Source organism: Bison bison, unplaced genomic scaffold, assembly GCF_000754665.1.
Source record: "Bison bison bison isolate TAMUID 2011002044 unplaced genomic scaffold, Bison_UMD1.0 scf7180017864353, whole genome shotgun sequence".
Taxonomy (NCBI): Eukaryota; Metazoa; Chordata; class Mammalia; order Artiodactyla; family Bovidae; genus Bison; species Bison bison.
In genome coordinates this window covers 5,089,971-5,105,960 of record NW_011494925.1, presented here as the reverse complement: position 1 = coordinate 5,105,960, position 15,990 = coordinate 5,089,971, and the positions used below count along the sequence as shown (strand labels likewise).

Here is a 15,990-nt window from a genome sequence, read left to right as displayed (position 1 = left end):
ACTCGGGCTGTAGGTCTCTTGACTGCAGACCTCACGCCAACCTGGGCCTGAGCAACATGTTCCTTCCCCACGCACAGTTATCAGGAGCCATCACGTCTGACGCCAGAGAACATGAGTTGTTCTGGAGGTGGATTAAATACACAAGTTCCTTCCCCATGCAGTTATTAGGAGCCGTCACGTCTGACGCCAGGGAACATGTGAGTTGTTCTGGAGGTAGATTAAATACACGAGTTCGACACGCCTCCTGCCCTTTGACCGCTGGCTCTGACCTTGTGTGAGGCCCATGAAGTCCATGTTTCCTCTGTCTCCAGTGCCCATGTCCTGGTTATGGGCACACCGGTACCTGGGAGAGCAGCACACATGTGACCCCCACTGCACTTGGCTAGTAAAATATTAACTGGTCATTTCACAACCCTCCTGGAGTAAACATGTGCACTCCAGGACCAAAGCCTCAGAGCAAGTGGCAGAGAGCCTACGAGAAGGGGTACCCCAGGGACTTGAGCTCTGGGACTGTTTCTCTGGAAGCCCCACCTGCTGGCCTCCAGGTGGGCCGCCTGAGCACAGCATGGGCAGGGGGGTCAGCGGGGCCCGGCCCGCATGCCACAGGACGGGGCTGTTTGTGGACGCCCCACCTGCTGCGGGAGGTGTGTGTCCTGATGTGTCTGAGTCCACTTCCCACCCATCAGAGAGCCTGTGACTGTGAGCCTGGCGGGCCGGGGACCCAGCAGCCCAGCTTCCTGGGCGGGGCTGTTTTCACACAGAATTTCCTGTCTTCCCATTGTTGTTGTTCAGTCACCAAGTCGTGTCCGACTCTTTGTGACCCCATGGACTGCAGCACGCCAGGCTTCCCTGTCCTTCACCAACTCCTGGAGCTTGCTCAGACTCATGTCCATTGAGTCAATGATGCCATCCAACCATGTCATCTTTGGTCGCCCCCTTCTTCTGCCCTCAGTCTTTCCCAGCATCAGGGTCTTTTCCAACAAGTTGGCTCTTCACATCATGTGGCCAAAGTATTGTCTCCCTGTGAGAACTATGAAAAGCTAAACATGTTGGCTAATCATATACGTGTGAATATATTTACAAGGCTTTCTAAAAGTCATCCTAACTTAAGCATTAGTGAATTACTGTTTGGTTTGCTGCTTTTTTCCTTCAGGGAAATGCTTTGTTGTCACTGAGAAAGGTGATGTTATGGTAGCACCTGGAGCCGGGGACTCCAGGACATCACCTGCGTCCTGTTCTGGTGATGACTTTCCTGCAGAGTCAACTGATAACCCGGGACCAGGCAAAAGGAACCACAGTCAGACTCCACAGCTCTGCCCTTTTGTGGTTCTGTGATTCCTTTTTTTTTTAATGGTTTTTGAGAACTTTCAGGCATTGTTCGTCCCTGGTGTAAATCTCATAAGCCTGGAGAAGATAGAGAGTTAGTTGCTCAGTCATGGCCAACTCCTTGCAACACCATAGACTGTAGCCCACCAGGCTCCTCTGTCCATGGGATTTCCCAGGCAAGAATGCTGGAGTGGTTTGCCACTTCCTTCTCCAGGGGATCTTCCCGACCCAGGGATTGAACCTGGGTCTTCTGCATTGCAGGCAGATTCTTTACCATCTCTGGGACTGTGATCAGTAGTTGTGGATATTATGTGATAACCCAGCACAAAGTGTCCCATCCCGTCAAATCTAGAAGCTGGTTTCTTCTGACACTTCCTATGCGAGACCACAGGTGGTCTCATGCTGGAAGCTTGAGGGTGTGAGGGAGTTTGGGGGGAGCCCGAGGGTCTCAGAGTTCAGCATCATGCGTTCCTGGGCATCCCGCCCCGGTTCCCATCCTAAAATGGGCTTTCGTTTTGTCTCGTTCACAGGAGTGTGTGGGGGTTTACTTGGGATGGTTGTTCTGGTGATGGTGGTAACTGTTTACTGTGTTCTGAGCACAAGGTATTACAGGAATGTTTTTGACCTGGGAAATAAAAATGATTGTCTGCAGAAAGCAGGCATGAGCCCTGGAGTCCTGGTGGAGGGAGGAAGCAGAGGGATGCAGGTGGGAGGGCAGGAGGAGGACAGACCCCAGCGGGGTAGAAGTCCTCAGTTCATCTCACTCTTCTCTGTTAGGCCCTTTGATTTTCTATGTGAGCTCCGTGCTCTTTCACACTTGCTCTCTGGGTTTTTCTTTAAAGGTCAAAGGAGCAGGCCTACTGTCTGTTGTTCAGACTCTTTGCAGCCTCCGCCCACCTCTTAGGGGGTTGGGATCTGTGTGGTCTGTCAAGGTCCACACCCCAAGACAGGCTGTGCCCAGCACAGAAGGGCGGCTGGGAGCAAGCCAGCAGCTGCCGCCTGTGGGGTGCCAGGCGGGTGCAGGGGGTGTGGGAGGCAGAAGGCCCACCTTCAGCTCTGCAGCGCGTTCACCCCGCCTCGCATCAGCGGCTCCCAGAAAGGAAATGCAGTGCCCCTTGGGCACCTCGAAGCCCCTTCAGCGTGTAGTTCACAGGAACTAGGGGCTGCAAGTCATCTGGATCAGCTCAGAGGTTAGGCACACAGTGTGACAGTAGTGAGAGCAGTAAAGTTATCACTTTACATAAGCCTGAAAGCCTAATAAGGAGCTGAGGCTCTGATACTTTGGCCATCTGATGCGAAGAGCCAACTCACTGGGAAAGACCCTGATGCTGGGAAAGATTGAAAGTAAGGAGGAGAAGGGGGCGACACAGGATGAGATGGTTGGATGGCATCATTGACTCAGTGGACATGAATTTGAGCAAACTCCGGAAGATAGTGGAGGACAGAGAAGCCTGGCGTGCTGCAGTCCACGTGGTCACAGAGAGTCAGACACAACTGAGCAACCGAATAGCAACAGCAAAAATGCTAGGACTCCATTAAGGGTTAATACCAAAGTATGTGGAATTTTGAAAACGTTGCTTTAATGATGTTGAAAAGCAGAGAGAGCAGAAGTTAGCCCCCTGGTGGGGTTTTAATCCTGCTGCCAAAGCCCATGTTAATCCTCTCCTGGCTGGGACGGCTGTATGCGGATTCCAGTGGGTAGATGTTAAAACCCTGACTGTGGATTCAGTGCTTCTGCGGTTTCACACCTGACCCACGTCTGTGATCCCAGGCGACCTCAGCCTCTGGGTCCTTTGCAGCCCCTCCCTGCAGACGACATCCTACTGTTGCTTATACCGTCAGTATTCACACGTATGCGAGTGCAAACAGGACAGAGAAAAGCTGTGAATACTCTGAGCTAGTGTACTTGAAAAATTGCACCCAAGTCAGCTGAGAAAGACAAATGGCCTTTGGCTGTCTCCTGATTATGAGGCAATGTATTCATTGAACATCTTTATTACAAGGAAGTTGAACTTTGGCAGTTAAAATATCTGCGGATGATTGGCCCTTCGGGGTCATAATTAACTCCTTATTTGTCTCATTCTGCTGTCGCCATCTTATGTAACATACAAGCCATTCTCTAAGGGAGGGGGAGGGGTGGTTATGTTGTCAATGGACTGTCAGGGGCCCAGGGAATTGGAGTCTGTTACGGATGCACTGCAGGTATTATGATCTGCTTTGACAGATGAGAAATCGGGAGCTCAGAGAACCAAATTTCTAAGTTCTGCAGTAAATAGGAATTGGCGGGCGTGGAATTAAAACCCAAATAATTCTTCGCACATACTTTTCACCAGCTGTTGTTGCAAGATATTAGGCAGGAAATTAGAAAGATGCTGTCATTTTCCTCATTAAGCTTGAGGATCCACGTACAGGCGTTCATGAGGACCGCGAACTGGTGTGTAATTCAGCCGTTTTCTCAAGGTGACTTATTAGGGCAAAGGCTTCTCTTTATCATGTTGATGAGCAGTCTAGAAATGGATGAACACTTTGGACTGAGGCCTCGTCTCTCCCTCAGTGAAACTATGGAGACGATGATCTCATGACAATCCCATCACCTGTGAAAATGCACTCAGAGTTACTTTAGAAACAACCAGCTCAGCCTTTGGGTGTTCTGCAGCCTCCCCCGAGTTTCAGTCTCCCCTGCTTCTCTCTTCTTGCCGTCCCGCCCCATCACCCCCCAGTCTGGTCTGGACCGTGTCCCGTGCGGGGCTGTCTGTGATGGAGAAGGTCAGGGTTAGGACCGAGCAGGAGCGTCGCTTCTGGGTTCCTGAGCTTCTCACCCCTTTCTCTCCCCTGACCTCAGAGTTTCAGCGTGGATATCCACACGTGCGAGAGCCCATGTCAAGTGCTCTGCAGAAGGTATGTGATCGTAGACAGCTAGATGGCTGGAAGATGTTTTCTCAACCGGTCAACACCCACCCTGGGGAGTCATGCCACCACTCCCACCACAACGACACAAGCATTCACGGTCATGAAAACATTATGGAAATTCTCAGTCATCCCAGTGGCTGCTTAGAAATCTCACGTGGGCCTGAATTTGCACCTAAGGAGTATGGGCAGCCGCTGTCACCTGGAGTCCGCCCTGCTCCCAGCACTGACCCTCCTCTTCCCCTCCCACCGTGTTCCTTTCATATTATTTCACAAAAAGCTTCCTAATAACCCAGTGATGCTTCCGGCCTCAGTTCCAAGGGCATTCTGCATGAATTTTCCTCTTTCTCTCTGTTTGATTAATTGCAAAAACGGAATGGAATAGAGATGACCTCACACGTCCAGCTCTTCCGCCTGCAGATGGCTCTTTGCAGCGCGTTACGGAGACCAGCTGTGGGGTGCCTCCGTAAGCCCGCCTCCTTCTGTCCCCAGCAGGTGGGGCCCAGTCACCTGGAGTCAGGTCCACAAGCCGCCGTCAGGGCTGCGCCGCACGCCTCACGTCCCGATGGCCCCGCTGATGAGGGACCCTGAGCTAAGGATGGTCACATGGCTTTTCCTGCCAGTGTGAATTGTGCATTTAAGGCTAGAATCTGCCTATTGGAAATGATGCATAAATGCTCTTTCTGTTCATCTGAGACTGAGGGAGAAGTCTGTACACACTCAGAAGTCTGACCTGGAATGTTTGTTTCTTTCTATTCTGTGCCCAGTAGTCTTGAGTTTTAAAAGTACTGATTAATGTATTTCGCAGACAGTCCTCCCAAGGACAACCTAAAGTTATGCTCCAAGGGGTGATGAAGCTCTGGTCAGAACACACGGCCTGGAGGAAGCTTCCCGTCAGCAAGGGGCAGTGCGGGCGTCTCATGCTTGGATCAGCTGTGCTTCAGAGCGTTTGGTCCAAAAACAGCTCCTCTGTGTCCACAGGCAATGCTTCCCCCCGCCCCCCGATACTGACACGTCACACAGTATCCTGTTAGGTTAAATCCTGAGGTTTGTGTTCTGGAAGGAGGGGACAGGGAGTCAGGATTTGCCTAAAGCTGCAGGGGAGGTGACTGAGGAGGCAAGGGAAAGACAGAGGCCGGAGGAGGTGCTGCCAGGGGAGAACATGGATGCCAGTGGGCGGTTCTCTGCGCCAGGGCGGGGAACCCCAAAGTCCAGGCTGCCAACTGGAGAAGAAGTTAACTATTTTGCCTGTGATTAGTTTCAAATACAACTCTGTTCTTTCTTTATTTTGGAAATAACTATTTGTATGTAATTGAAAAAGTTTTTATATTTATATTGTATCACTTTTATATTTGTAGAAATTGAATAGTTGCAAATATATAACAATTTAGATATAGTTAGATATAATTGAAGTATAGTTGTTTACAATGTTTTAGTTTCAGGTATACAGCACAATGATTCAGATATATAGATATAGACAGATTCCTTTTCAGATTCTTTTTTCTTGTAGGTTACTACAGAATTTTGAGGGCACTCCCTGGCAGCCTCTGCACTTTCACTATTGAGGCCCAGGCGCCACACCTGGTCGGGGAACAAAGATCCCACAAGCTGCATGATGTAGCCAAAAGATATATATTGAATAAAGTTATCCGTGCTATACAACAGGCCCTTGCCCTCTGTCTACTTTGTATGTGGCAGTGAGTATCTGTTAATGTCAGCCTCCTAACTTATCCATCTCCCATCAAATACACCAGCTGTTATTTGTTAAACAGAGAAATGGATGCGCAGATGTTCGATGCATGGTATTTTGTGTATTACATGTACCATGCTGGTTATCGATACTCACGACCCTGCGTGGCAGCACGAAGAGCTGGAAGTTCAGAATGACCCCAGCTCTACTCCTGGGGTTCAGACCGTCATCCTGCACACAGAACACACAGTCCTGCGCTCCAACTGCAGTTCGGGCCCCAAGGAGGCAAAGGCGAGTCCCCTCCTTCCTGCTTGTCCCTGTCTCAGCAAGCAAACTACCGTGTGTGCCTCAGACCCCATTTCCCCAGTGAGACGACCCCCATAGTGGCTTTTTGGGGGTGATCCATGTAAGTGAATTGGGAAGGTGGACAATAGAATACTGAAATTATCTGCAAAGGTCAACTTGCATTTTTAAAAACATCCATTTTATTTATTTTTTAAAAGCATCATTTTTTAAATTTAAAAATACTTCATTGCTAAAAAATGCCAACCATCATCTGACAATGCAGAGTTTCCACAAACCTTCAATTTATAAAAAATGCAGCAGCCACAAAGAGCAATAAAGCAAAGCTCAATAAAGCGAGGCCCGCCTGTCTCCATTACAGTGCTCTTAACTGTAGCCACCAGGTAAACACACACATTTAAAGCACATTTCCACGCGTATGTCTTTATACGTGACGCATTCGTGTGGTTCCTCTAAGTCAGCAGTGTTTTTATCGCCACTAGAGCCCTGGCTTTGATTTACCAGAGCAGGCTGTCCCCACTTGGATCTACGTCATTTGAAGTTCAGCACTTAATCTGAAATTCAGATCTTGAAAGATCTGCCCTGGGTTCCACCTAAAAAATATGAAGACAGGAAGGGTTTCCACTCTGCAGGGACTTGGCTGTCTGTGCTGACCCCGGCGACCACCCACTGCTCCCCATACACAGGAGGCGACACTGTCAGACGCTGCTGTCCCCTTTCTCACCAGTCAACCTGGGGAAAAGCATCCAACAGCCTTCACAGTCACCAAGGAGACACCCAGTGATGCGGGAGGCTTTGGGGAAGTTCAGATACTGACACTGACACGCTTCTCTAAAGAGTGTCTTTGCAGGAACGAAACTTGCCTTTCATTGGGTGTATGAAATATTTTAGAAACCCTCCCCATGTTTAGAGGACAGTTCATTTTGTTGCTTTTCAAGGAGCACTGTTCCTTGTTCAGCTGGAAGCTGGTCCTCACGTGTTCTTTGAATCATCACACGATGAGGGTGACCGAGGATGAGATGGTTGGATGGCATCACTGACACAATGGACATGAGTTTGAGCAAACGCCTGTTCAAAAGTTTGAGATGGTGAGGGACAGGGAAGCCTGGTGGGCTGCAGTCCATGGGGTCCCAAAGAGTCAGACACAACTTAGCGACTGAACAAAGCAACATGATGATTGAACTTTGCAATGGTCAACACTGGTCACCTGAGCCAGGACCAAGTGGTCCTCGTGGTTCCTGCAGGTCCAGGGATGCGAGCAGGATGAGGGACCTGTGTGGAATGAGTTTTGCTGAATTCTTCAGTTGAGTACCTTTCTGGGGGAGAAAAACAGTACATTTACTGCAAAAGTCTGGGCAAGAAAATACAAATGAGGCACATGCGCTTTTTTTTTTTTTAATACAACTTTATCTTCCAAGTTTCAAGGCAAGTGTTTGCTTTTGCAGCACAGGGATTGGTGGGTGAGGTCTGTGTGCGTTCTTTTCATGTTCCAAAGCTGTGACCTTCATTTCATGTTGTTTCTGGTTGATGTTGATTTGATGAATCGTGTCGCCTCTGAATGTGGACTGTTGGGTTTCAAGGTTGAAACTCAATGTCTTTGAGATCCTAGATGATTCAACCAAGCCCCCATCAATCAGATTTCTAAATGAAGAAGTCATTATTTGTAGAAAACCTAAGATTCCCTCTCCTTTCTGTACTTTGATGTATTTTAACCTCCACATTTTCTAAAGGAAAATTCAAGAACCAGACAAAGAAATATCATTGGAGTTTGATACCAAGAACTGCCTGAGCGAGCATCGAAGCTCATTCAGGTATCTAATTTGAGTCCTAATTTTACCACTGGCCAGCTAGGGGGATATAGGAAAGCTACACTCTCCAGGGTTTTTTGTATACTTATTTCATTTTGGTTTTTGGTTAACTCAGGACCTTAGAAGGAAAACCAACCATAGCAGCTAACAACCTTTCAAGTCTCTTGCTGCTTATAAAGCATTCTCAGGAACAATAAGCAGAAACCCACCAGACTTGGAGAAGATATGATTTATTTTATCTGAAATTTTTACAATATATGTGTTAGGTGCTTTTGGTTTGGAATCTGTGGTGGCTCCATTTTAGGTGGTCTGTAGTGGTGAAGAGAAGTACATGGGGGGCAGACAGCTGTGGGGGTCCTGAACAAAGGGGGCTTTGCAAGGCTTGGATCAGGGGCTAGTGGAGATGCCCCTGTCTGGGTACCAAACAAGCACAGGAAATCAAGGAAAGGATGACCCAGGTTTTGCTGCTAGGCTTCATGACTGTCTCCATCGGCCTTCCTTACTCACCTGCGTGTCCTGGCAGCCCTCTCACAGAGCCCCTGTACACAGGTTTGCAGAGACCCCTGTCAGATAGAGCCAAGACTTTCTGGTCCAGGTATCCTTTCAGAGAAAACTCAGCTGCCTGCCAGCTCTTCCTGTGCTGTATTTTTGTGCTGCTTCATTTGAGGTTGCAAGTACCTGGAAAAGAAAAGCAGATGTTTTTCAAGAATGTTTATGAAACTTCTGTTTTTAAGGTGCACATTAACGGGACCCAAACTCTTGCATTTGCAGCTTGCTTCTTGAAATTATGTACATGTCCTCTAGAATTTGCTTGGGCAAATCTTTATCCATGGGCATCGGAAACCCCTTGGTTTCTGCACTGAAGCCGTTCCAGTTTTGTCAATGGCACCCACTCCAGTACTCTTGCCTGGAAAATCCCATGGACGGAGGAGCCTGGTGGGCTGCAGTCCATGGGGTCGCGAAGAGTCGGACATGACTGAGCGACTTCACTTTCACTTTTCACTTTCATGCATTGGAGAAGGAAATGGCAACCCACTCCAGTGTTCTTGCCTGGAGAATCCCAGGGACAGCGGAGCTTGGTGGGCTGCCGTCTATGGGGTCTCACAGAGTCGGACACGACTGAAGCGACAGCAGCAGCAGTATCTTCCTGCAAATTCTGCAGATCCTTGGGGTGCTTGTCTGATAAGTGGCCCTTGGTCGGGTCTGCTGTTTCCGGGCTCGCGGGATTCTCAAAGCCGCAAGCGTCCTATGGGTGTCTGTGGAGCGTCCGCAGCTCCTCCCCACGTCTGTCCGTCTCCTTACGTCACCGGGCGTGAAGTGTGACTCTGTTGGTCGGGACTTGCGCACGGTCTGTGAGCGCCCTAGAGATGGGCTGATCTTCCTGGACAAGGAAACTCGCTGAACCGTGCGTTGTCCCTGGACAGAATCTGGGTCTGGATTTTTGCCAAGGATTAGAAGACAGCGATGCTCCCTCGGAGACTTCAGGTGCCCCTTGAGTTTGGGGGCTTTCGTTTTCTCTCTTCAGAAACAGATGTCGCATTCGGAACGGGATTGTTGTTCTGATTGAAAAACCATGTTGGAAACTCTGAAAGTACCAGTTCCAAGGCTAACGGCCTCTCTTTTCTTTCAGCATCTGAAGACTCGAGGCTCAGGATGGGGAACCATGCAGGGAAGCGGGACTTCGGTGCCGAGAAGGGCAATAAGGTAAGGAGTGAGCCACTCCCAATCCTTCAGGTGCTCATACGCCCTGTGGCCGCCAGGGTTTTCCCCTAAAGCCACTGGCTTGTTACCCTCCTTCCCTGGAAACTTCTAGGTCTGAGAATGCTAGTCCTGCACACAGACCAGGACCCGAATTCCTGGGCCAGGACGCCAGGCCCACTGCGGTCTCACTGTGGCTGGTCGTCCGGGGGCACCTGCCCCCACGTCCCTTTCCACACTGTTGTTTAGGGTGTTTGGAAGATGCAGGAGAACAAACAGGAAAAAATGCAAGTAAAAACCGTTGGAATCCCTCCAGCGACTCAGAATGAATCCTCTGTGGATTTTTAGGCTCAGATTTCCCATTCTCCACCTCATTCCACAGGCATTGGTTTCCCTGTGTGGTGAGGAGCCTCTAGGGATGACCTCTGGGTCCCCAGAGTGACTGAGCCCCTCAAACCGATGACCCATCACCAGGGCACCTCTATCCACCGAGGAACCATTTCAGAGTATGAGGAAATAGTCCTGATGTGTGTGTGCTTCCCCCTCCTTTGTAGGAGGGAAAGGTTAATTCTCCCATGTCTTTGGTCCTTTAACTCAAGACTAGGGACAGTTCACAGAACGTCATGATGCTGAGGATGGACCCGCATGCGCACAGAAGCGCTTCATAAACGTCCACTGGATTGAGTTACGTCATGCTGCAACCCCCACCCCTCTTTGCCAAGGGTGTGTAGTCAGGTTTCACTTAAGAATAATGAACTTTCTGCCATGGTTGCTTCTCTGATCTATATTTGGACTCAAACATTTCTGTATCAGCCGAGTGGGTAATTTTCCATAATTTGCTTCCATGCCATGCCGTCTCTGGGGTCGCACAGAGTCGGACACGACTGAAGCGACTTAGCAGCAGTAGCAGCAGCATGCATGTAAATACGTGATTACATAACTATTTTTGTTCATATTTTATAAAGTGTTTCAAACACTTGAGAGAAAACATTGCTTTATCTAAAACAATGTCATGGTGTTTCTTTCTAATGATTTCAGGCCCAAGGCAACTAGAAGGGGTTTATGTTTCTACAGTGTTGTTGGTTTGGGATTCTCCCCTCCCTGCTGAAAGCAGGACCCGTGTTCTCAGTGTGTAAACGGTCGGAGTGGATACCGACTGGGGACTCCTGGTATTTCGTGTAACTCGCGCGAGAACTGCCTTACTGATGCTCTCCCTGTGAAGATGTGGTGACTCTGAATGTTCAGTTACTGTGAAGATGGGTCTGGGCGGTGTCTGCCCCAGGAGCACAGAGGCCCCGCTGAGAGTGAAAGTGGAAAAGCAGCTCTTCTCAAGAGAGCCCCATCCTGTTAACACCTGGTATTTTAAGGCTCAGAGCAACTGATTTGCAAGTCTGCTTCTAAAAGCCTCTGTGGCTTGCAGTTCCTTTCCTGTTGTTGGACATTGTAAAACACCAAAACATCCTTCTCACTGGTTTAATTTTTACCAAAGTCAGATTTCTGACCAACAGGAGAGCCCATACTTAGGCTTTTGTTATCTGAAAGCTAAATTTTAACATTCTGATAATTAAAAAAAAAAAAAAATTCAGTCGTTTTAGACCAATGGCTTCTATGGGACGCTGTTACATGGAACAGTCCTCTTCTTTGCTGTTGTTCAGTCGCTAAGTCAGGTTGGACTCTTTGCGACCCCACAGACTGCAGCACACCAGTCTTCCCTGTCCTTCACCATCTCCCAGAGCTTACTCAAACTCATGCCCATTGAGTCGGTGATGCCATCCAACCATTTCATCCTCTGTCGTCCCCTTCTCCTCCTGCCTTCACTCTTTCCCAGCATCGGGGTCTTTTCCAACGAGTTGGCTCTTTGCATCAGGTGGCCAAAACGTTGGGAGCTTTAACATCATTCCTTCCAGTGAGTATTCAGGACTGATTTCCTTTAGAATGGACTGGTTGGATCTCCTTGCTGTCCAAGGGACTCTAAGAGTCTTCTCCGACACCACAGTTCGAAAACATCAATTCTTTGGTGCTCAGCTTTCTTTATGGTCCAGCTCTCACATCTGTACATGACTCTTCTTTTAATTTTTTGTAACTTGATAGAAAATGTCTGAAGCCTTTTAGGGAGTGGTCTGTGCTGTTACTTAGCATTTCAGCTTAGAACAGAAAAGATTACACGTGCTCATGCCCTGCTGTTTACCATCCTGCATGTTTCTGCAGTCATTCTGGGAGGCTTTCTTTTCACTTACCAGACAATGGACCGATGAGAACTTGTCCTGGGAGCAGTTGTTGACCCGTTAGCAGGCAGGGGGCTGCAAGGAGAGTCAGCCCATGCATCCTCCCAGCTCTGGCTTCTTTGCCGCCCCCTCTCCCCATCGCGTCGCCTCCACCATCGGCCCCACGTCCACAGGCCCCCGCAGGCTGCCTTCGTGGCCTGCAGGCCTGTGCTGGGCACGGGAGGCAGGGGCTCCGTGTGGCGACCCCGTCCCATACCAGGCACCCACCGCCACCCCCGGGGGCTCCCTGCCAGGAGCACACAACCTCTGCCCCCAGGCTCCTCCCCGTGGCACCCCACTCTTGGCTCACTGGCTCCTCTCTCCTGATGAAGCTGCACCAGGATGCAGGGAGGAGCTCATGAGGGAAGGGGCTCCGGCCTTTCTCTCCCTGTTCCAGCCTCGCGTGTCCGCGTGTGGCAGGCTCCCCTCCAGCAGCGAGGTGGCTGTGAGCACCCTCCTGGCCTGTCAGGAGCAGAGTGAGGCTGGCGGGGGGAGACCCGTCCTCCAGGGGGACCAGAGGCCTTCAGGCAGGAAGGCCACCTACTCACCTTGGGGTCCTTGTTTTCCTGCGTGTCCTGCGGGACTTGGTTTCCAGAAAGCCCCCTTCGCTAACTCATCGGCTCTTTCTCGGGCGGAGCGTATTTACAAGGTCGTTTGGCAGAACTGGGGAAGTACTCAGCCGGTGACCTGTCCCCGGGGACACACAGTTCTCAGCGGCCCTGCCTGCAGAGACTCCAGGAGGAAAAACCAGTTCCTCAAGCTAAAAATAGCACCGTCTACCCCTTGGGAAGGCTGGGCCGGGCAGCCCGGGGCCCCTCTGGGCCCTGGGGAACGGGCCCAATCAGAGCCAGCCCGCTTGACCCTCTGCAGAGCCCACTGGTGCTCAGGTCCGGGCTAGTCCCTGAGGCTGCTCTGCCGTCCCATCCAGGGTTGCTCTGACCGCAGGCAGTCTCTCCCCCGTGGGTCTTAAGCTTTGTTTAACTTTCTTTTTGGAATTAACCCCAGTCCACGTGGGGATCAACTTGAAGAAGGAGCTCTAAGATCTCATTATGTCTTTTTCTCATATGAAGCTAGTGAGGCTATTCTCTAGTTTACAAGCATTGTTGTTCTTCAGTTGCTAAGTCGTGTCCAGCTCTTGTGACCCCATGGAATGCAGCCTGCCAGGTTCCTCTGTTCATGGGATTTCCCAGGCAAGAATACTGCAGTGGGTTGCCATTTCCTCCTCCAGGGGATCTTCCCAACCCAGGGATCAAACCTGAGTCTCCTGAGTTGGCAGGTGGATTCTTTACCCCTGAGCCACCAGGGAGGCCCAGTTAGAAGCATTATAACCAGGAAATGTGAGAAATAAAGAGCACTTTATCTGGCATTCCCACACATTTTCCAAAATGATGAAATCAATTGTTGATCCATTCCAACTCTGGAAAATCTAACAATAATAATTTTGAAAGCCTGCTCTTCACCTGTGGGACCGCCTTACTACTCCTGGCAGTGGTATCTGGCACACAAAAGTTCCCCAAAGGTGCCCGGCCATGTTTCTGGATTTTTCCATTTAATCAACTTAAGAAAAAAGATACCATGCTGAGAAACAAGGTCGAGAGCAATTGCGGAATTCAGATGCCTGTTGGAATTTTACAGCAGGGAGTAACTGGTTAGTCTGTTTTGTGTTTCCAGTTAAACTGATTAGCTCTTTGAGCTGTTCCTCCAAGCCCAGAGCATGCTGGCCGCCCCTCCAGGGATAATCATAGCCCTGGGGAAGCCATTCGGTATTTAATCACCAAACCCCACTGTCTGATGAGCCCCTGGGATGCTGTGCCAGCACCACTCTGAGAAGTGAGAGGTGGAGTTTGCAAATACATACAGGAGCACCAAGCAGCTCAGCCCTCCCCACCGCGGAGATGAAAATGTAGATTTGCCAGGAAAATACCTTTCCTGCAAACCGGCTGACATCCGCGCTGTGGGACGGGCTTCTGCCCCTGGGGGTTTGTGCCTCAGTGTATTCCTCTACAGAACCGTGAACCAGCATCATCTTGCCCCAAGTGTGGGGTGCCGTCAGTGGTCTCTCTGATGCAGGAGGCCCCGTACTTGCCACCCCGGCCTCCAGAGGAAGAAGCTTTCTACTTGAAGCTGTCACTTGCTGCTGGGTCCCTGCCGTCCTTTCTCCACCCACACGGAAACTAAGAGCCCTGAGGCTCCGCTCGAGGATGTGTGTGTCCTTGCCCCTCCCGGTGCTGCTCTTGGCGGGATCCAGTGCTCCTCCTGCCCACACTGCCAGCTCCAGACCGACACTGTTCACCTGAGGGTCCCATCCCCAGGGCAGGATATCCTCCCCGCCGCCTGCCCCGAAGACAGCACAAGTGGGGCCTTTAAACCCCAAAGCCAGGGTGCTTTATCCCCAGGTCAGGCTTCCTCCTGTGGTTCCTCCTGAACCGACCACCGTCGCCATGACTACTGCACAGCACAGGAAGCGGGTTTGCTAAGACTGTCTTCTATCTGGTCGGGTCGCCCAGACCCACATGACAGGGCTGCCGTGCCTTTGAGCAGGGAGTCATTGCTCTGTGTTGGCGACTGTCAGACCTGTATTTGGGTAATTCTATTGTCTTAGGTGAGAATTGAATAATTATTTTTGGAAATCTCAAGTAGTTACTAAGCTAAATAAGAGATGTTTTAAAATTTAGAGGGCAGAAAAATAGAAAGTATTTCCCTGAAGACATTCACCAGTCTAGTCTGATACTCAGATATGTGGAAACACCTGGTCAGCATCTAGTAAAGCCTTAGACTGTGAGATGCGGGCACAGTTGCACTCGAATCTGTCTTCAACAGTCCCAGAGTCCTTCGTCTGTCTGTCTGTCTCCCTCTGTCTCCATTGGTATGCCCATCTGTGTCACACACACACGTGCACCCATCAAGAATCCCCCTTCACCTCAACGGTGGAGCATTAAACCACCTTCCAGGCTTTCCTGGTGGCTCACATGGTTAAGAGTCTGCCAGCAATGCGGGAGACCCAGGTTCAATCTCTGGATTGGAAGGATCCCCTGGAGAAGAGAGTGGCTACCCACTCCAGTATTCCTGCCTGGAGAATCCCATGGAGAGAGGAGCCTGGCGGGCTACAGTCCATGGGGTTGCAAAGAGTCAGACATGACTGAGCGACCAACACTTCACTTCACAAACCACCTCCCGGTGGGCAGACAGCGCGCTGTCCAGTAGCTGCCTCGAGTTGGTTCCTCGCTGTGCAGACCTGCAGGAGCTGCTGCCCTGCACCCCAGCCACCCGGCGGGCAGTCACGTGACACGCAGGCTGAGAAGCACATGAAATGTGGTTGGTACAACCCAAGAACCAAATCTTTAATGTTACTGATGTTGAAAGGACTTAGATTTTAAGATCCGCATGTCTCAAGGGGCAGTGTGGTCCCACTGTGCTTAACACACCTACCCTTAGTTCCAGCGTCCCCAGAACCTGGCAGACTCACATCAGCTCCTTCTTGTCAATGACAAACACCAGGGCCTCTCTCAAAGTCATACGATTTCGTACAGCAGTGAATATGGAGTTCAGAAGGTAAAGTCCTCTGAAAACACACCCTCATAAGTACCAACAGCTGCAGAGGTCAGCGCCGTGAGCTCCAGCCGCGGACCTCGGCCGTGAGGGTTCCCCGTTCCCGCCCAAGGGGGCCGCCTGCTGCAGGACTGGGAGTCACACATGGCAAACAGCATCCATGAGTCTAACTGCTTCTGCGTTTCCTGCACTTCCTGTAGAAGCCTGACCGCCTGACTTGCTTGGTGCTAGAACTTCAGTGAGCTCTTGAAAAGAGAAATAAAATCATGTAGAAAACGCGCCCTTTCAAGGAGGCCTTCCAAAATCTGTAAGTGATCAATAGTCTCTGATTCAAGTCGTGGAGAAATCAGCATGGGATCTGTATCTGACTTGAGGAGGGACCACAGGAGTATAAAATGAAAGACCTGGTCCAGGCTAAGCTTGTGAAATCAGCACTGAAGGACCC

At 50.3% G+C, this 15,990-nt stretch overlaps 1 protein-coding gene and 1 long non-coding RNA gene across 5 annotated transcripts in view; one reads left to right on the top strand and one right to left on the bottom strand.

Moving 5' to 3' along the window:
* Positions 1-7,322: 7,322 nt before the first annotated feature.
* Positions 7,323-15,990, bottom strand: part of LOC104999523 — a 14,773-nt gene continuing 6,105 nt past the window's right edge. Inside the window, exons 3-4 of one of the 2 annotated variants that reach the window (XR_826607.1) lie at positions 8,542-8,712; positions 7,323-7,542 (exon numbers count right to left, since the gene is read on the bottom strand). This is a non-coding gene — a long non-coding RNA (uncharacterized LOC104999523). Of the gene's footprint in view, positions 8,713-15,990 lie in introns of both variants that reach the window. The other variant, XR_826606.1, reaches the window with a different exon arrangement.
* The window catches only part of MBP (myelin basic protein), an 82,186-nt gene continuing 75,335 nt past the window's right edge, over positions 9,140-15,990 (top strand). For 2 of the 3 annotated variants that reach the window (XM_010855061.1, XM_010855062.1), the window contains exon 1: positions 9,140-9,738. In XM_010855061.1, the coding sequence (XP_010853363.1) occupies positions 9,688-9,738 (51 nt within the window). In that variant the 5' untranslated portion in view covers positions 9,140-9,687. The remainder of the gene's footprint in view (positions 9,739-15,990) is intronic. The other variant, XM_010855059.1, reaches the window with a different exon arrangement.